Source organism: Pseudovirgaria hyperparasitica, assembly GCF_010093815.1.
Source record: "Pseudovirgaria hyperparasitica strain CBS 121739 unplaced genomic scaffold EJ05scaffold_6, whole genome shotgun sequence".
NCBI lineage: Eukaryota > Fungi > Ascomycota > Dothideomycetes > Acrospermales > Acrospermaceae > Pseudovirgaria > Pseudovirgaria hyperparasitica.
This window is the reverse complement of record NW_022985554.1, coordinates 1,000,528-1,020,100: the sequence shown is the minus strand read 5'-3', so window position 1 is coordinate 1,020,100 and position 19,573 is coordinate 1,000,528. Positions and strand designations below refer to the sequence as shown.

The 19,573-nt window shown below is 50.1% G+C and overlaps 6 protein-coding genes across 6 annotated transcripts; 4 read left to right on the top strand and 2 right to left on the bottom strand.

Moving 5' to 3' along the window:
• Positions 1-654: 654 nt before the first annotated feature.
• Positions 655-3,443, bottom strand: EJ05DRAFT_438004 (uncharacterized protein; the record flags this gene model as incomplete). Its single annotated transcript, XM_033741812.1, has 2 exons — positions 655-1,016; positions 1,082-3,443. The coding sequence occupies 2 exons, from the start codon at positions 3,441-3,443 to the stop codon at positions 655-657; spliced, it is 2,724 nt and encodes a 907-aa protein (XP_033601612.1).
• A 583-nt stretch (positions 3,444-4,026) lies between these two features.
• Positions 4,027-4,905, top strand: EJ05DRAFT_485222 (Snf7-domain-containing protein; the record flags this gene model as incomplete). Its single annotated transcript, XM_033745426.1, has 5 exons — positions 4,027-4,032; positions 4,087-4,301; positions 4,351-4,411; positions 4,469-4,726; positions 4,780-4,905. 5 exons carry the CDS (start codon positions 4,027-4,029, stop codon positions 4,903-4,905), a joined length of 666 nt encoding a protein of 221 aa, XP_033601611.1.
• A 689-nt stretch (positions 4,906-5,594) lies between these two features.
• EJ05DRAFT_334996 (uncharacterized protein) lies at positions 5,595-6,418 on the bottom strand. Its single transcript, XM_033740876.1, has one exon. It carries the CDS (start codon positions 6,315-6,317, stop codon positions 5,853-5,855), a length of 465 nt encoding a protein of 154 aa, XP_033601610.1. The 5' UTR covers positions 6,318-6,418; the 3' UTR covers positions 5,595-5,852.
• Positions 6,419-6,519: 101 nt separating this feature from the next.
• On the top strand, positions 6,520-8,253 carry EJ05DRAFT_499583 (PP2C-domain-containing protein; the record flags this gene model as incomplete). The annotated part of the gene is made up of 2 exons (XM_033746865.1): positions 6,520-7,827; positions 7,876-8,253. 2 exons carry the CDS (start codon positions 6,520-6,522, stop codon positions 8,251-8,253), a joined length of 1,686 nt encoding a protein of 561 aa, XP_033601609.1.
• A 1,180-nt stretch (positions 8,254-9,433) lies between these two features.
• EJ05DRAFT_485220 (CBS-domain-containing protein) lies at positions 9,434-11,226 on the top strand (the record flags this gene model as incomplete). The annotated part of the gene is made up of 6 exons (XM_033745425.1): positions 9,434-9,739; positions 9,900-10,001; positions 10,117-10,240; positions 10,299-10,448; positions 10,504-10,860; positions 10,931-11,226. 6 exons carry the CDS (start codon positions 9,434-9,436, stop codon positions 11,224-11,226), a joined length of 1,335 nt encoding a protein of 444 aa, XP_033601608.1.
• A 5,279-nt stretch (positions 11,227-16,505) lies between these two features.
• Positions 16,506-18,972, top strand: EJ05DRAFT_334782 (uncharacterized protein). The gene is made up of 10 exons (XM_033740874.1): positions 16,506-16,606; positions 16,704-16,948; positions 17,018-17,094; positions 17,154-17,469; positions 17,529-17,605; positions 17,651-17,939; positions 18,031-18,095; positions 18,148-18,523; positions 18,619-18,689; positions 18,740-18,972. The coding sequence occupies exons 2-10, from the start codon at positions 16,734-16,736 to the stop codon at positions 18,907-18,909; spliced, it is 1,656 nt and encodes a 551-aa protein (XP_033601607.1). The 5' UTR covers positions 16,506-16,606; positions 16,704-16,733; the 3' UTR covers positions 18,910-18,972.
• The last annotated feature ends 601 nt before the right edge of the window (positions 18,973-19,573 follow it).

Below are 19,573 nucleotides of genomic sequence, written 5' to 3'. Positions count from 1 at the left end.
TTCGTGTGTTGTTGCGTCGATACGTTTGCGTCGATACGTACGCTCAGACGCGGATCTCAGATTATACTGTACCATGTCCTAATGCGATGAGACGAGAATACGATGTGCGATACATCTCCAAAATTACTGGTTGAAGACTAGCTAACGCAACAGTTTGAGATGGTCGTAGCAGATGTAACAACACGATATATGTATGGAATGGCACGAATCACAACCTGTACGAGGATAGTCGTAGAGATACTTGTCCCCCGACTGTGTCCCACCGAATACACGTCTTGCACCTGGTTTTGAGATTAAGACAAATCACCCTTTAATTATGTAGAAAGAAATGAGATGAGAAAATGGCGGAAACAGACACTTCCACTTTGCTTTGTGACGTACGTGTGTGTGGTACAGCGAGTGAGTCGATTTATTTAAGCGAGTATAGAGCGTCTGAATTATGTGCAGAGTAGAATAGAACAAACACCTGACTGCATGCAGCCCGATAAACAACATCCTGTCTCCCAGCCACTGCACAGACAGTCCAATTTCATTACATAAAAGCGAAAGCCGGTCATAGGGGTTGTCCTCCACCCAAAACGCCCATATCAAAATGTTTGTGCTAATCTTATCATCCTGCTCATGAACCTACAAGGGCATGCCGCAATCTCATCCTCAGGCAGCATACTGACTCGCCAACCCGGGCGGCGCACCCTCCAGATCGACATTCTCCACTCTCCTCCGCACATTCGCACTGTTCTTCTCCAGGCCTGCAAAATACGTTCTTGCACGCTCCGCCTCGGCCTTGATACCACGACGATCCTCGCGGTCCTTCTCAAGCTTCTCCACGCCGCGCTGCAACTCGATGCGGAGGTCCTGCGAGGGGTTCTTGAGGGCGCGACGGACTTCGGCACTGATGCGAGTAGCGTTATCGTGGACGTAGTCCTGGGCGGCGAGTTGAGTTGCGAGTTTGGAAGAGAGGCGGCGGGGTAGGGATGCCGGGATTTGTTGAATCGCGAAGGCGAGGGCAACGCCGACTGTGGATTTGTTAGACTGACTGGCTGTGAAGATAACTAGGGATAGGGGAGAGGAAGGCACATACCGAGAGTGATGAGGGATGGCAGTATAAGGCGCTTTGAGCCGTTGACGCCCATGATCTTGAATGCGCCGAGCGCGCCATCGATCCAGCTTGCGCCGCCTAAGAGACGGCCGCCGACAACGAGGGCGACGGTGCCGGCCATGCCGGTACCTGCAAGCTTTTCCTGCTTCTCCCAGATGTAGCTGAAGTCGAAGAAGTCAAGCATTTCGAGGTCGATGTCGACTTGGCGGGCGAGATTGTGTCGTCGCTTCATGAACATCTTTTCAGGGTGGAAGATGTGTCCTTCATAGAATTTGTTACCGACGTGCATCAGGCCGAGGTTCTTAATGGCGTTGAAGCCCTGAATGGATTTATTGCGAGCGCGCTCCTCACATAGGTAGACGGTGTTGGAAATTTCCGAGAGCATTGCGTCTTTGATGTCTTCTGCGTATTGAAGGCAGCTAAAGGGGCCAGGATATGTTAAGCCAAGGTCTTGTTCGGAAACGCGGTTAATAGAGTCGGTGAGAGTTTCGCGAGTGTAATTATAGGTATCCGTGGTTGAGGATTCAAGAGTGATGTCAAGCTCTTCACTGACTTCGCTCCTGGCCTTTTTTGACGCTTCATGCTGTGGTTCTAGATCTTCGAGTTCCTTTTGAACTCGGTCCAGCTCTGACTGTGCCGCATCGCGATTGAAATCCGCCAGACGGTTCATGTCACCAAGAAGATTCATAAGATATGTCCTAGCCGGGGCCAATTTTGACCGAGCACGCTTCTCCAAGACGAACCGTCGAAGTGAGCTTTCAAGGTAGTCAAAGTCTCGGATCTTTTCCTTTTCTTTCCCTTTACCCTTACCCTTGGCTGGTGAACCGGGCTCGCCATGCTTGCCCTCCTTCTCACCATCTCCGTCATATGGATCGTCATCTCCATTGGGATCAAAACTGCCTGATCCTGATCCACCGCCTCCTGCCGCGAAGTCGCCACCGGGTCTAGGTCCAGAGCCAGGAGCCATGGGAATAACATTGCTTGAGACGAAATGCACCAGCTCCTTGGATTCCTTGAACGTGGTCGGACTTAGTTTGGCAAGTTGACTGAGAATCATCTTTTCACATCTTTGCTTGTCCCTTATTTGATCGAAACCGTTCACAACTGTGAACATGTATGCCTTTTCCCTCGCAGCATTGAAGATGAACTCTTTTGCAGATTGCGTGAAATGATTTGAAGCTGATACGACAAAAACAATAACATCTATTTCCTGTTGTCGTGCAAAGACTGCTGTTGTCTGGACCGAGTCCTTGTTGAGACCGGGGGCATCTATGAGCGCAATGTCGACTGTGCCATTATTCAGAAGTGACTGCTCAAACGGTCGAACGTCTTTAATATAAATCTTGCAGTTTAAATACTTTTCGTGCTCAGTGACGATCTGCTCAAGCTCCTTAATAGCAAACACCTCGTATGTGCTCTCATCATCGCGATTGTAGATCGAGTTGTGTGGGATTGCATGTACCTCTTCAATTTGGCCGTTTTCTCTTGCGTCAAGCACCTCGCAGAAGATGCTTGTACAAGGCTGTTGATCTTCTGGTAAAATCTTCTGCCGCAGGAGCGCATTACAAAAGGTCGATTTGCCAGCGTTAAGGTCTCCAGTAACAAGAACCTTACTCGATGTGTCTTCAACACGGTCGCGGAGAGAGTGCAGATGTCGAATATTCTCTCGGAACTGGTTGTCTAGCAAGGAGGCGATTGCGTTCTTGTCGAAAGAATGTACTGAGTGTTCCCGACCAGCCATCTTTAGCTCAAGCTTCAGGAGGGAGAACTCATGTGCGACCTGGGCGTTTAGCAATCTAGGTTCGGGTAACGACGTTAGCTGCTGCGCAGCTGCGGAACTCGATTCGGCAGATACTCTTGATCCTAATGACGTCTCAGCCCTCCTAGGGCCAGGTCTCGGTGAGGGAGCAGATTCGTTATCAAGATCGCGGGTGGAAAAGGAATGCTGCAGGCTCGGTCTAGAGCCTGGGCGGGTAGGTGATGCACTGTGAGGTTCATTTTGAATTTCTTGAGGATATTGAGTAGGCCATGTTTGATTCATCTCTTGAAATTTGGCAAGTACTGCCTCAGTATCACCAATTGCGCGGATCAAAGAAGTACGATTCCTGTTGTAATACATCTGAATGGTGTGGCCAGCTATGGCTTCGCGCTGGCGCTCCGATTCTTCGCTTCCATCGTCGAGGACTGGAGTACCTCCAGGTGTCGGCCGGTCCTCAGTCATTCCTGGATTCCATCCATCGGCAAAGTTACCATCCATCGTGCTAGCACCGTAGCCTGAGTCGTCGTGAAGCAGGGTCGTGAGGTGGTCAGCGTGCTGAGAACGAGGCCCATTGCCCACGGTCATACTCATGTAATCCGGCCGCTGGTGGCGAGGGACAGGCTCTTCGAATCGCCGCGGTTTGGACGATGAGCCATGATTGCGACGTTCATCTGGATCCATTATGAGGGTGTTTGAGGATTATGTAGGGTATGGTCAGGCATGTCGCGTATTGCGATGGTCGTAGGGATAATAGTATCAGGCTCAAGAATTGTTGTCAGTGACGGTTGTGAGGTCGGTAAGACCCCGGAGCGGCGAAAACTTAGCGTCCGGTCCGGTTTTAATGGTCAAAACCCCTGGGCATCTGCAGTATTCTACCCAATACATGATCGATCTCCTAATTCTTCTAGATAGGCTATCTTCTGAGCAGAAGTAGCTTGTTTTAGTGTATTGCAGCGCCACTCGAGGACAAGCTAGACCCCAATGTACTGCACGGCATCAAATTAAGCTCAGAGGGAGTGCTGATTATCACTTTCGTCATCGTGCACGAGCGTGTTGCAACTCTTAGCACGTGGAGGCAGCCCACTTTTCTGCCTCTGCACAGCTGCACAGCAACGTCGTAGCCTTACCTTCAACAACACAACCTCAATTCTCTAGTGACACTATCAGGATGAATGTAAGCTAAGCCTTAGATGTTGCACAGTGCCCCAGCTAATACTACAGGAATTAGATCGTGGAATGGGCATTCGGAAAGCGCATGACGCCCGCAGAGCGCCTGCGCAAACATCAACGAGCGCTAGAAAAGACACAACGAGAGTTGGACCGTGAGAGAGTAAAGTTGGAAAACCAAGAGAAGAAGCTGGTTGCAGATATCAAGAAAAGTGCGAAGAATGGGCAGACGGGCCCACTCAAGATACAAGCCAAGGACCTTGTCCGAACGAGACGGTATGGTATCACGCCTGAGAGTTGAAAAAAGTGCTGATGGCGAGTATAGGTATATACAGAAGTTCTATCAGATGCGCACACAACTACAGGCCATCTCTCTGCGGATCCAGGTATGTACTATGAGGACCTGGCATACGCTGCTGGCTTCCACTAACTGTGCCCTCAAGACCGTCCGCAGCAACGAGCAGATGATGCAGTCTATGAAGGGAGCAACAGCTCTACTTGGCAGCATGAATCGTCAGATGAATCTCCCCGCCCTACAACGAATCGCAATGGAGTTTGAGAAAGAGAACGACATCATGGACCAACGGCAGGAGATGATGGATGATGCGATTGACGATGTGACTGGTCTTGAAGACGAGGAAGAAAGCGAGGATGTAGTCAACCAAGTCCTCGACGAAATAGGCATCGATCTCAAGGATGCGGTATGTTACAGCAGCTTCAGCCGCAAGCCGACCATACTGATAATGTCACACAGCTTGGAGAAACTCCACAAGGTCTACAGAAGAACCAAGTTGCCGAAAGCAGGGTCGCCCAAGCGGTAGGGGGTGGAGATCCCGGCGATGACGACCTCCAGGCACGTCTTGATAGCCTCCGCCGGTAGAACAGACAGCATTCATTATGAACATAATACACGCCATGCTGGTAATGGAGTTTGGGTGTGAAGGCGTATCTAGAGGCTCTCCTAAGGCAGACTTGGACGGTAGGCCAAATTGGGCACAATTGGAACGAACAGCATTGCTTTCAGGACAATGCATCAGACAGTACATGGTAGAAAAATTGCACGGTAGACAGGATACCCGGTGTGGATGTCCGTCATTCAAGTCGTACCATCTGTGGAATGGGGCATCTACAAGCCTGCGCTTCGGCAGCTCTGGCGCTTAGAACGCGCCTCACTGCGAACGTCGGGTGGAAAGGCTGTGTGCTAAGCATTCATCTGCCTCGTCAGTGCTGCGGCTGCATGCTGCATATGGCAACAGGCAATATCTCCAGGCAGGCAAAAGCTTTTCGCCACGAGGTATCCGCAAGACGCTGAGACTATGCATACCATGTCAATATTGCGAGAGTTTTCCAAGATAGTATTACAAGCACAGACTGGCTCAGGCTAGCTAGATCTAATGCATCGTGAAGCCCGGCCGGTCCTAGCTGTCTTGTACGCGTGGTAAATATTTCGTGCTGTACGAATACATCGTTGCGGCAGTCTCACTGTAACAAAGACCACGCTGACGGCCTGATGCGATACTTTTGAACGCCTTCTGTTCGTCGACAGAATGTTGTTTAATAGTGACCCAGAGGCCTAGGCGTCAGCAATGAGAACCTAATACCGAACTAGGTCTGTCAACTCACGGTACCCCTCCCCTGGCGGCCCTTAAGTCCATTGTGGTCTCCACACCCTGGTTGCGCCCGAGGATGAATGAATGAATCAATGGGTTGCTGCTGTTGCTGCATGACCCGTTTGCTCCCCTTATTAACTCTGACCTGGCTATCATACTTGACAGGGAACCCTTTTGCCCAACAAATATCTATATATTTATGCATATATATCTTCTCTCAACATTGTTCGAGCCATCCCATCTCAGCTGGCAATAATACCGCCACAAACACATCTCTGCCCTCCCCGTAGGTATTAATCATTAGCCACAACGTGGTTTCGTCATCGGGCCTGCCTCCAACGTCCCCTCGTTCCCTCGTCCCCTCGTTCACAAGTCGTCCCCCTCCTTCAAACGTTCGCGCATCCGGCATCTCCACGTTGCCTTCGGATCTTCTCCGAACAACAGCAAAACTCTCATCTGCACTGCTCACCTTGCACAACACTACAACTCTCGCCCGTTCCAACACTGTCCTCACCCGGCTGTACTTCATAACAACCTGATCTTGCTTCGCCGCGAGGCCAGCGACTAGCGTGAGTTGGCCCAGCGCTTGTACGGCGTCAAACCATACACAAAGCAACGTGACTTGCTTCGTCTCGCATGCTTGCTGACCACCTGTGGCTTGCAGACTGACCTGTCGCTCCATCACTCAACCGCACGCACGGCTCAGCCTGCCCTGCCCAGCCTACCTTGCTGCAACAACGAACTTCGTCGACAAACCCACCCAACCCCGCACCCCTCTATAAATACCCACGGCTCTTCGAAGCTGCACGACCCTCGTCACATCTTTCAACCTGGCAGGAAATAAGCGGAGGAGTTTTTCTAGCCAAGGAGGTCTGTTGAACAGAATGTTCGGCAGCTCCGGTACGCTAAGTAAAGAGGATGATTCTGCTTTAGATTCGTCCAGCTCCCTCGATTCACAAAGAACTCCTACCATCCCGACCTCAAGCGAGCCCGGCAACGGCGGTGAGAAGCGGTCCAGCGAAGGCGGCAGCCCTAACCGCAAAGACGACGAGAACGGAGCCGAAAAGAAGCGCAGAGGCTCGCGCGCTCGCGACATATTCTCCAGTGCGAAGCAGTCCTTCCATCTTGGCTCCTCACCCACCTCATCCTCGCCCATAGATTCAAAAGCACAACAGACACCCATGCAGAAACTCGCAAAGAGCGATCCGGCGCTGAGCGTTCTGCCAGGATCTCTCAACAATGCAGCCGGCGAATCGGTGCCTGGACCTCGATCCACATTCCGTGTTGGTGTCACGGAAGACAAGAACAGGAAATGTCGTCGCACCATGGAAGATACCCATGCCTATCTCTATAATTTCCTCAGCACGCCAGCGCCTGTGCTAGGTCTAGATAGCGATGCTAAGAGCAAGCTATCAAAAACAGAAACGAACTCAAGTACAGTTTCTGATGGGACGCAGCAAGTCGTTGAGACAGACAACGGATACTTTGCCATATTTGATGGCCATGCCGGCACTTTTGCTGCGGACTGGTGTGGGAAGAAGCTACATTTACTCTTGGAGGACACTATCAAAAGAAACCCGAATACACCTATTCCCGAACTTTTAGACCAGACCTTCACCACTGTGGATACTCAACTGGAGAAACTTCCTTTGAAGAACAGCGGGTGTACTGCTGTCATCGCGGTCCTCCGTTGGGAAGACCGAGTGCCCAATTCCCAGTCGGCTACAGGGTCGGCGTTCTTTGCTCCAGCAGCAGCAGCAGTCGTCAAATCAGCAACCGAGGGCTCGAACAAAGGAACTGCTGGGGAGGCAAGCACTGGAACACAGAATAGCTCAGACGTCACAACTACCGTGTCTTCGGATCCTGTAGCCTCCGAGGCGAGACTACGTGAGAGTGCTTCACGACAGAGAGTGCTGTACACAGCCAATGTCGGCGACGCCCGCATTGTTCTATGCCGAAACGGACGCGCCCTTCGACTTTCATACGACCACAAAGGAAGCGACGAGAACGAAGGCCGACGTGTTGCAAATGCTGGTGGACTCATTCTCAACAACCGTGTCAATGGTGTCCTTGCTGTTACTCGAGCTCTAGGAGATGCTTACATGAAAGATCTAGTGACTGGCCATCCCTACACGACGGAGACGGTCATACAGCCGGACTCTGATGAGTTCTTGATACTAGCATGCGATGGAGTAGGTGCAGCAGAAGTGATTACTTTGACGATTACTGACCATACATAGCTGTGGGATGTCTGCTCGGACCAGGAGGCAGTCGATCTCGTTCGACACATGCAAGATCCGCAAGCGGCTTCCAAGCAACTGGTGGACCACGCGCTTGCACGGTTCTCGACAGACAACCTCTCGTGCATGATCGTTAGATTCGACAATAAAGCGCTGAAGCAGCGTCGGGAAGATCCAACCTTGGGGGTCGAAGTTGAAGGAGTCAAGCCGAAGGGCATGACTGAGACAGAAGCAATAGTGTCTCAGGCCAAGAAGCAACTGGAATCGGGAGACAGTCTTGAAAAGACAGCAACACCCAACATGATTGTGGAAGAGGAAGAGGATACAGGGCCGGAGCTCAACGTTGATGCACTCAAGGAGACCCAGCAGAAGAAGTAGGATAAGCAGTCCAGCTTACGAAGGGGTGCTCTTTTCCTGGCTCGTTCACGAGCGCTGTTGAAATCCAAGGGCTCAGTTGATGTATCTTCCTACAATGTCTGGCGTCCCGTCACAATCGTTTCGGTGGCTCTGTCCAGTCTCAGCAGTCCGTTTTCAGCATTGGCGAAACAGCTCTGTGTTCACGTGGAAGAAGCATGTGGCAGGCGTCTATTCTGTATCAGTGGAATCAATGGGGATAATAAGCCGCACTATGGACATCTGCAGGAGATTGTAGAGGCAGCGAAAGCTGTATGGGTTGTAGCGATGTGGCACACATGAAGTTGGCGGTGGTACGGCTGGGACACACTGCAAACTCACCAAGAGTCCAGCATTACGGAAGGGGTACGGCCACAAGCCGTGTTCAGGATCCTGTTAGCATACATAAACGTCGTAACCGCAAGATCAAGTGCATATCCTGTCATGTGATGAAGATGTACGCTGTAGTTGGTGTTGGTGAATGATATTCATTCACTTTAGTGCCCCAGAACTGTGGCCAATCACAGTATATTTGGGGATAGCTCATAGTCACGTGGGGCGCATGTGATACGGCGGGGTTGGGCAAGCTCTGGCAGACGTGGGGTGGGAGATCAATAACAGCAAAAACAGGAGTCCGTAACAGGAAGGGACAGTGACTGTAATATGGACAGAAATAGATATCAACAGCAAGTGTATCAAGTGTCTTGAGTGAATCACGCCCAGTAGAGTGACTGTGAGGCCACGAACGCTTCCAAGAGCTTCTAAGTGACTCTCTCGCAGCGACACTAATACTGACACTGATCTTGTTCGTTCTTGTCTTCCGGAATCACCTTTTCTGAACGTTGACCTTTTCACTAGACTAACTAATAGCTTTCTACCATCCCCCTCTACCAGCTACCTACTACTCTCCTACACTACTACTACGACTACCACCAACACGTTCTCTCTGCCACCGCATCACATCATCTGGACAGCCGGCCACTCTATCTGCAGCTCTGAGGCTCTGACACCGCACCGCACCTCTCTCGCCATTACTGGCCCTTCCCTTTGACCATCGCTGTGTCTTGTGTGATCCGCCACGCTAGACTCCCAGCGCCCTTGGCTTCGTCGCGAGACACCCCAACCACCTCTATGAGGCAGCGTCAGCGTCTGCCATCTTAATCCAATGTCTGGTTCGGCCAGTAACTCTCCGGGAGCAAGGGAAACTCCTTTTGAAGAGAACCAGCCAGCTGCTCATGAACAACAACAACATGATGCTACTCGCTACTCCTCCCATCTAGGTAATAGCAGTAGTGGCCCGAGTCTCATCGGGGCCGCTGGAGGTCACGCGGACTCCAATCACCCCAATCCGGCCTTCCAAGTCGTGCATCCGGCCTCGTACCTGCGTCCTCGCCCTGCATCGAGACCCATGACGCCGACATCTCTCCTCGATTCCGACGACCCCGTCGACCGCGAACAGCTTCAAGGATTGGTGAGTCCGAGGATTTATTTCAAGTCTGCTCAGCGTGCTGACTGCGCGACGCCGCGGTACTTACTGCCTGCATCTCATCCCACCCTAACCCCCCTCCTCACATCTCACCATCACTACCCCGTCCCATGACATTTACCCTGAGACTAGCTTTGTGTGCCAGGCGCGCGGGCTCGGTGACAAGAGCCGTGCCGTCGCTAAGACACGGAGACATGGGGAAGCACCAAAACTCCTGTTCATGCACCTCCGATATCTGTTTCGCTGTGTCTGTGGCACCCCACGTGGCTATCTCCCTAGTCGTTGGCATCGTCCCTCACCGCCGTATGGCTTGCTATCATCCATCCCGATCAGCCAAGAGCTAACTCAATTCTTCTTGACAGCGAGCGATCCGAGCTTTCTTGAAGCTCCGGACGAGTTATGATGTGCTCCCTCTAAGCTACCGCTTGATCATCCTCGACACCCGCCTGTTGGTCAAAAAGAGTCTAAACATTCTTCTCCAAAACGGTACGTGCTCCGCGGACTTCATCTTCGTAGCTCTGACTAACTTCCCTGTGCCACGCAGCGATTGTCTCAGCCCCACTGTGGGACTCTACCTCCTCGACCTTTGCCGGTCTGCTGACTACCTCTGATTACATCAATGTCATTCAGTACTACTGGCAGCATCCTCATGCTCTCGAACAAGTTGATCAATTCAGACTGGACAGTCTTCGAGGTAAGATGATCAACTATCAAAGCCTAAGCACGGACATGAGTCTAACATGCATCAGATATCGAAAAGGCCCTCCATGTTGCTCCAATCGAAACGGTATCGATTCACCCCGAGAAACCGCTCTACGAAGCTTGTCGGAAGATGCTCCAATCTCGTGCTCGACGTATTCCATTGATAGATGTTGACGATGAAACAGATCGTCCTCTAGTAGTCAGCGTCATCACCCAATACCGCATCCTCAAATTCATCGCCGTCAACGTCAAGGAGACGCAGATGTTGCAGAAGCCACTCCGTGACATGAATGTAGGCACATACGAGAACATTCAGACCGCAAATATGGAGACTCCCGTCATCGACATCATCCACATGCTCGTTCGCAAGAACATCTCCAGCGTACCCATTCTGGACCGTGATGGTAAGCTTGCTTCACCACCTCAGAGCCCCTCAGGACATATTCCTTCCAGACTTTGAACTCACACCCCTAGGCACCGTAATAAACGTCTTCGAATCTGTGGATGTCATATCTGTCATCAAAGGCGGCAACTACGACGAACTGACCCTTCCCGTCGGCGAAGCCTTACTCAAACGTCCAGACGATTTTCCCGGTATCTACTCGTGCTCCGTACACGATCGTCTTGACACCATCTTCGACACAATCCGACGGTCACGCGTGCATCGATTGGTTGTTATTGACGAGCAGAGCAAGTTGCGTGGTGTGCTGACCCTTAGTGATATCCTAGAGTATATTTTGCTAGAGGGCGTTTCGGGAGACGAGCAGTAGAGACAGGTTCATGGCGTTTTGGTTAGAAGCACAATGGGATGCATAGGACGGTTTATAACGGACAGACGGCGAATACCTGGTTGTTATCATGAAGAACACCAAAAATATGAGGATGGGGCACGGCAAAAACACAAGACAGGTAAAGGATGGCACAATAACCCACGCATTACGGACGTATTCAGGGTGGGCGGCCCACTCTGTTCAATCACACACACTCTCACACTCTCAACTCCACTCGAACCGTGCGGCATTACTTGTTTCCAAACATTTTTGCTTTTGTTTTCAATTTTTTAGGGCATTCTGTATTGAGGCGCTGCATCACAATGGTAGAAGGGCGTCATCAACCAGACAGCACCAGCTCCAAAAGCAAATGCAATAATTAACCAGCCAGCTACTGACACGGTTAACCAATCAATCAATCAATTACAATCAATCAATCAAACGGGGTATATCATATTCAATCCCCATCAGTCAGTCAATCTGATTATACTCATCGGTCCCATGTTAGTAACTTACTAAACAAAAAAAGAAGGGAAAGAACGGGAAAGGGTTCTCTGTGAGCAATCAACGCACGTAAAATTATTACCCCGCCTGAACTCACTTAACGAGAATTAATGGAGAAGAAAAGAAAGAAAAGACACACACACATATATATCTCGGTATTGCAACGTTTCCCTTTCTTCCTTTTGGTGCATGCTGGTGTGTTAGAAAGCACTTCTGTGACGAATGTCTTTGATATGATATGTATGACATGTGTCCACCTGCCTTACTACATAAATACAGCAAAGTCGTACTCTGGTCTACGCGCACTTTGACGCTATTCCATCCCGCAGTGCTCCCTCCCCCCAAGATTCCCTCAGATATAGACCATCATTCTTGTATGTTCTCCGCTGTGCCCATTTATATATATATATACTAGGGGGCCAAGCAAGCCGTATCAGTCCCGCATTCATTGATATACCAACCACGTTAGACGGAATAAGAATAACGTAACGTGCCCACGCCTCGCTTCCTTGCATTACATAGGGCTGACGAAAGAAAAGTGTGGGGTGTGTGGGGTATGTGTGGGGGAAGGTCCCGAGGAGTCATGTCAGCTGCCGGAGAAGAACCTCAGGGGGGGGGCATGATATCGGAAGCACGAAGCCTTGCAAAATGATCCGTCCATAGAACCGTAGAGCACACAGTTGTGTGTGCGCATATGACGACGTAGATCTCAACACAAGCGGGAAATCTGCAACCGAGACGATTGATTGTGACGTCGTTATATATGTATATGTATATATCTGCTAGCAAATACAATCTAGTCGTGTTTACAGGCACAGACGCTGGATGCAATGCCTTGCTCGGTTTCATTTAGCTGTGTAGTGCGCGTGAGGTCTAGTACAGAGAATGCTCGATGCATATACGCTTCGGTATCTTAAACTGACGAGATGGTGATGCTTTGCTGCGTTGTGTAGCAGCTAATGCGCGCGTGCGAGTGGTGCAATGAATACACATATAAATCTAGCCCAGACCCGAACGAGCCCCCTTTTGGCGGCTCTGTTCAAAATGTCCCACTGTCGACTTTCTTCGCCTTTTTCATCATCCGATTCATCACGCCTTCTGTGTCGCCGACAGCTTCGCCCTCCGTCCATCCTTTCTCGCCTGCTCGGCTGAGTCCAGCATAGAATTTGCGGACGCGGTCGTGAGCAACGACTTTCCGCGCGTCAAACCGTAGTACTTGTAGCCCTTGCATGCTTGTTGCGCGACTTAGCGCGACGTAAGCTTGGCCCTTTTCGAACACTTTTCCTAGGTCGACCTTTACGCGCTCTAGAGTTTGACCCTGCGCCTTGTGGATACTGAGTGCCCACGCGAGGATCAGTGGGACTTGGCTACGACTGGCCTGCACCTCACCGTTCGGCAGCTCGACCTTCCAGGTCTCTCGCTGACAGAGCAGGTCTCTCGTCGTACCATCCGCAATGGCGAAGCGTACGAGTGGGTACTTCTGCGCCGTGGTCGCAGCGATTTCAAGCTTCCTTTTCTGACGCTGCTGAGCCGGGTTGAGATCGAGAGGGTCGGCGTCTTGTAGAGCGGCGAAATTCTCTTCGTCTTGGTCGTAGCTGTCGAATTCGGCTTCGGACATGAAGCCGACAACTTTACCGAGGGACCCATTGACAAGAGTATCGTCGATATTCTTGATGAGCATGACTTGTGCCCCTTTCTTGAGAACGATCTTCTCGGAAGCCATGCAATTCGACAGAAGTTTGTCGCGCATGGTCTTGTCGATGATGGAGCCGCCGTCTTTAGCTTCGAAAACTTTGGTTTCGCCAGGGAGAGCATGCATGCGTACGTGATTCGCACGGTCGACCTCGTTACGAGTTGGGAACAGTTCTGTGGCTTGTATACCTCCATTGTCCTCTGGTAGAGCGCGGGAAAGAGAACTGAAGGATGTTATGGATGCTTGCGAGAGTCGCCCTTCACGCATTTCATTGAGCATATTCGCGAATACTAGTCAATATGTCAGTGTGTTCCTATTTGATAACATGGCTGCAGAACGCACCAGGATCTTTTTGTCTGAAAACATGATGTAATGCAATAGTGTGTTCAATGCAAGTATTCCAAGTTCCTGCGTCGAATGCGAACTTTGCGACTTTCCCGCTGTCAGGAACGGGTGGTAATTGGAAGAAGTCTCCTGTGATGACAAGTTGGATTCCACCAAAAGGTCTGCCGTTGTTGCGGATCGTTCGCGCGATAGATTCCAACTTATCTATCATCTCACCATCAACCATTGAAACCTCATCAACGATGAGTATCTTCGTCCGCATCCAGCGGTGGCGAGCTTTTTGATTACGCCGGATCTTTTTCACAAGCTCTTCCACTGGCTCCTTGCCCAGTCCGATGCCAGCGAAACTATGTAGAGTGACGCCACCAACGTTACATGCCGCCAAGCCCGTAGAGGCAGTGACTGCAACGCGATCAGGCTCACGGGCGTATTTTCGCCGCAGGCCCGAGATTATCTCTCTCAGTAATACGGATTTACCGGTACCAGCAGAACCGGTGAAAAAGACGCTCTTCTTATTCTCGATTACTAGGTGAAGGATGTGCTGTTGCTCTTCGCTCAAAAATATCTGCGAGATCTTGTTCTTTTTAGTCTTCTCAATAGCTCTCCGTAGTCCTTCGTCCGTTGCTTCATTCTCTTTGACAAGTTTCTTGTTTGCTTGTCGCAAGTTCTTCTGCTGTGCCTTGATTGCGCTCGCGGTCGTATTCCAGGGATATGTAGTCGAAGCATCTTTATTTTTCGGCAGGGGTGTGAATGACGTTGCCGGTTCCGCGTAGCTCTGCTTAGGCTTGTCTATCTTCATTTGTCGCTCCGCAGCAGTTTTCTCTTCTGCCTCCTGTTGCAACCACGGTAGAGTCCTCCGCTTTGTCGGTCGCGGAGTCACATCTTGTGTGCATCCCTGCTCCACCTTCACTGCAGGTTGGTATTCAAATCGTTCGAACTGAAGGTGTTTTGGAGGCGAGTGAAGGTGTTCAGCAGGCGATGAAGACCACGGTAGAGCGGCACTGCTCTGGGGCTCACGTTGAGAAGATTGAAGAAAGGTGCCTGGGGACTGTTCAGTTTTTATCGTAGACTCGGGCTTCATTGTCTGTCTTTCCGATTCTTGTTCCCTCTTCAAACCTAACTGAGGGTTTCTAAATTTGGGAGTCGCAAAAGTGTTCGACTGTGGGACTTCGGAGTGTATGTACGGTGTTGAAGATTTATGCGTGCCATACCCTGAATCCACTGAGTATTCCCTGGCTGCCATCGCGGCCGCATTTGGAGCAGTGGGCTTGAACATGGAGCGGCCAAGATTCGTGCTGTCTAGGTGCCGGTTTGGGAGCTTCGGATACTCGATTGTAGGCATCGTAGAGGGATCTTCAACATCGAGGTCCAAATCGCTCTCGAAGTCATTTTCGTCATAAAAGGCCTCATCGTGAAATGTCGTTCTGTCCGAAGGGGGCACTGCTCTGCTCTCGTGTTTGATGTCTCCATTGCAGGTTTGCGCATTGTTTGATGTGGCATGTTCAAAGCCACTATTCTGCGCCTGTAAAGCCTTCTCTAAGCCACTTGAGGTCCGCTTGACACCGCTCACGGAGCTTGGCAGCTTGTAGGGAGCAGCCGGCCCTGTTTGGGTATTCCTATGATTATGTCTTATGATATTTCCATTCACAGTGGCTAATGGTTGAGCTCCCGGTCGCGACGTATGCTTGGGTTCGGGATGTATATCTGGGCTGCTGGATGGAAACAATTGCTGAGCGAGGGCTTTGGGCTTAGGCTGTGATGATTTCTGGACATCAACAGCTTTCCTGAACATTGTAGTAGAGAGAGGCCGCGCCCAAAGTGACTGAATGGATGTCGGTTGTGGTATTGAGTGCAGCGAGCATGTAGGGGGTCGCGTCAAGCGAGGCGTTTTAGGACCAGCCAAGAGCGTGCGAATAAGTACAAGCATACAGGAGAAGAGAAAAGCGGCAGCTGGATAAAATAGGATGGTTTCGGTAGCAAGTGTCGCAGAAGCTGACCAGCTGGGCAGCAATGCAATTTGTAGCGGTCCTGGAATGAGAATCGAAGATATCGTGAAATCGCGTAGTTCCGCGATGGCAACGCGTTGGTGCTTTATCGGAACTGAGCACGTGACCGCAATCATCTCTCATCAAATGAGAGGTTGTACTCGCTATCACAACGGACATTAAAGTGCACCTTCATTCAATTCTTAAGCTTTGCAATGAATTGAAAATTTCTTTGAAGGCATATGGAGAAGGTATGGCTCCAGCAGGTATGATCGACCTGCTCACGACTCATTTCCAAGCTTGTCGCAGCCTGACCTCTTCCCTCTTTGTTTATACCGCGTCTATCCAATTCAGTCCGGCTCATTAGTCAATCCATAGTCATTGATACTTGCATCAATGGACGCCAAGTTAATTAGTCCTACATGGCTGACCGTTGTTTCTCATACCCTTTATAACATCACTGGTGCCAGCAGACGCAGGTATAGCGTACCGTGCATGCGCGCTCCTGACCTCATCAAGGTTCGGAAGGCGCTCAGCATACTTTCAAACATGATGCAAGACATTCGCAAATATGCTCTTGACAAGGTTTGCGTATTTGAAGTCGAAATTTTGATGGCCTAGCCAGTACTTCTGCAATTTAAGCAGAAAACATAGCATCTGAATATTTAAAGTTAAGTCCTGAGAGACCGTACCAAAGAGCACCTTCCAGAAAGGAAGTGTATACGGCCATGACTCCAGCTTGTGATGACCCCAAAGGAAAATGATGTTGACTTCCATGAGTTCAGGTCACAGCTGCTTGTTTGATATCCAATGGGAAGGAAGGCAAGTCCTTGAGCATTGAAGTCCTTTTAAGGTCGGCACTCTTTCTCTTCTTCTCCTTCTCCTTCTTCATCATCTCTAATACCTCTCTCGATTGAACTCCCAGTATACTTATCAATCGGTCTCTACAGCGCCCCATCGTCATCTTTAACGTTATCCCCATGCTTTTCTTTTCCGCCACCCTATCTTCTCTACTAGTCGTTGCCATCGCGTCAACGCATGCCCAAGACCCTACTCAGAAATGCACCGTCACATTCGGCTTAACCAAGTGCTTCAAGACCCAGAATTTAAACGACATTGGTAACCCATTCATCGAATATCTTCCAGGGACTGTACTGGATCTCGCCTGCACCAAATCCGCAATACCTGTTCCTGGGTAAGGGGTCTCAATCATGAACAGATCAGTTTGATACAATACAATTCAGACAGCTGACATTGGTCATAGACAAATCTGGTTTTCCGTTAGTGATCAATGCTATGTCTTTGCAGACCATGTCGATTGTATGGTTACTGGGGGCGAAGGTAGGATTCGAGGTTATACTTCTATTCATCTTTGGCAAAGCTAACTACCTCGCGCTCAGACATCAACGCCTTCTGCGACGTGGCCTCCGGCCCAGCACCAAAACCGACATCACAGTCAACTTCGGATGAATCTTCAGGCAGTAGCCGCTCCAGAAAGATTTCATCCCTTCTGTTGACTGTTTTACTTGGGTTTTGGTTCGCTAGCTCGGTTTATGCCTCATCATCATCGACGGAGAAGGAAATCCAGGACTGTACTACCATATCTGGTATAGCCAAGTGCTTCAAGACCCCTAATACAAACGACCTCAACAACCACTTCATCCAGTATCCTCTAGGTGCTGTCCTGACGGTCAGCTGTGTTGATCCTGCTGTCGGGTAAGTAACACCATTCATTCCAATGTTTTGCTACGGCCCGCACAGCTGACTAGTTGCAGGCAATGGTGGTTTTCCGAACATGATCAATGCTATGTACCCGCAGCCTTACTCTATTGCGAGGCTAACGGCGGCGAAAGTAAGCCTTAACTCAGTTTCATCAAGAGATAACTGACGCTTGTAGGTCTCGATGCCTTCTGCAGCGGCCAAGCCTCGAGCCAAACATCAGACTCTCCGTCTGGCAGTAGCCGCTCGGTAATCTACTCGTTTCCATTCTTCAGCCTAGTTCTCAGTCTATGGTTTGGCGTCACGGCCTTCGCTACATTTGCGTCGGCAAAAGACCAAAATCGGGAAACTTGCTGGCCTGATGAGGAGACTGAATGTATCATTTCCGGGAAGACCATTATACGCTACATGCCTGGTGACCATTTCGAGAAAAAATGCAGCACAGGGACGTTGTTAGGCACAGGCACGTAAGTATACCAGTGGCATCCACAGGTTATCGGCAGGCCTAAGACTGCTGAAAGACCTACTATGGTGTAACATTTTATTGACCATGGCCAGGGATTGGATCTACACGTATGATGAGTGCTATGTGCGAGCTGGATGGTCAGGTTGCCCGAAGAACAGTGAGTCATTGCTCGTCGATCATGTGTTCATGTTTGGCTGAACATTCTCAAGTTCATGGCAACGACGTCAGGTGTCTATACAACGAGACCAATCTTGGCTATCCTCTAGACAATCTTAACGGAATACCAATGTTGCCATCTGACACCCAAGAACAGGAGTCTGACTGCTGCGGCGCCACGAGTGGCAGCAGCACTCGCCGCTCGGATTTCACATCCACTTTTCTCTTCACAGCATTCCTTAGCCTGTGGTTAGCTATCGGGGCGCTTGCTACTCCGGCCTTGAGTAAGCTTGACGAACCTTTAGAATGCCAAAGCACCGAAGACCAATACTGCGTGGACAACGTAATTTTTACACAAGACTCTAATTCTCCCATCGCCAGTGGTGAAGTGGTTCCTATAAGTTGCAAATGGATATCGCAGAACCTTGGGTGAGTGGAAAGCACAATCTGTCTGGTCTCGGAAAGATTCTTTACGATTCGCGCTGAGACAAATATGGTGTTATTTAACTAACTCTATGTACAAGGACTTGGGTTTTGCACGCGCAGCGACTCTGCTTTGTTGATATCACTAAGATTGCTTGTGAGGAAGATGACGGTATGAGATTGCATGATTGGTATGAGCTATGCTAACGAACGCTCGTATAGCTTTGGACAACCTACAGGAATGCACAACTTCATCGATGCACGAGCCGGACACTTCCTCCAGTGCTACCAAGGTAGGTCTATTAGCAACTACGCGAATTCTCAGGAGTGTCGTTGCGCTCAGTCTCATCGTTGGAGCCGGGGGCTGGCTCTGTATGATCGTTTTGAACTAAGTTGCATGTTGTGTGTCTGTCACAACTCTACTGGAGAGCACAGTGTACAACTTCGGACCGAGTACAGACAGCCAAGGTAGCACGATACGGAGGATCAAATGGCTAAGGACTTGTCATCGGAGTCTTTCAAATTGTTGTCTCTTCGGATTGCTTTCTCGTTGCGCAAAAGTAGGCCAACACTGAAAGAATCAATGTATTGAAGTGGGTCACCTCTTTCATAAATAAGCCTTCGATTAGCTCTTTACGCTGTATGTGGGCGCTTTCACACGATAAAACTGTGTTGGTGAACCGGGTGATATATTTATTGCCAACACGTTTTCGAACGCTGCAGGCATTGGAAGTATATGACGCCGGAGACTTACAGTATGACCCCTGGATTCTACATGTTGACTGGGCGAGCATCTGTCACAGCTGTAGGGTGTCTTTCAACGACAGAGAGATCTGTGATGTCATGACTTCTTAAAGTCAATAACGAGGGGTGCAAATCCAAAACAGAGCCAATCAGCAGGCCATGTATGTATCCGTCAACACGTGGCTAGGGGAAGCACGCCAACAATCCAAGAAGACGCAGTATCGGGAAGAATGGAGAGTGTATATTTTCAGCTGACGTACGACCGTTCGTTCGAACATAGATGCCCTCGACTCCAGCATCATCCAGCCAAAC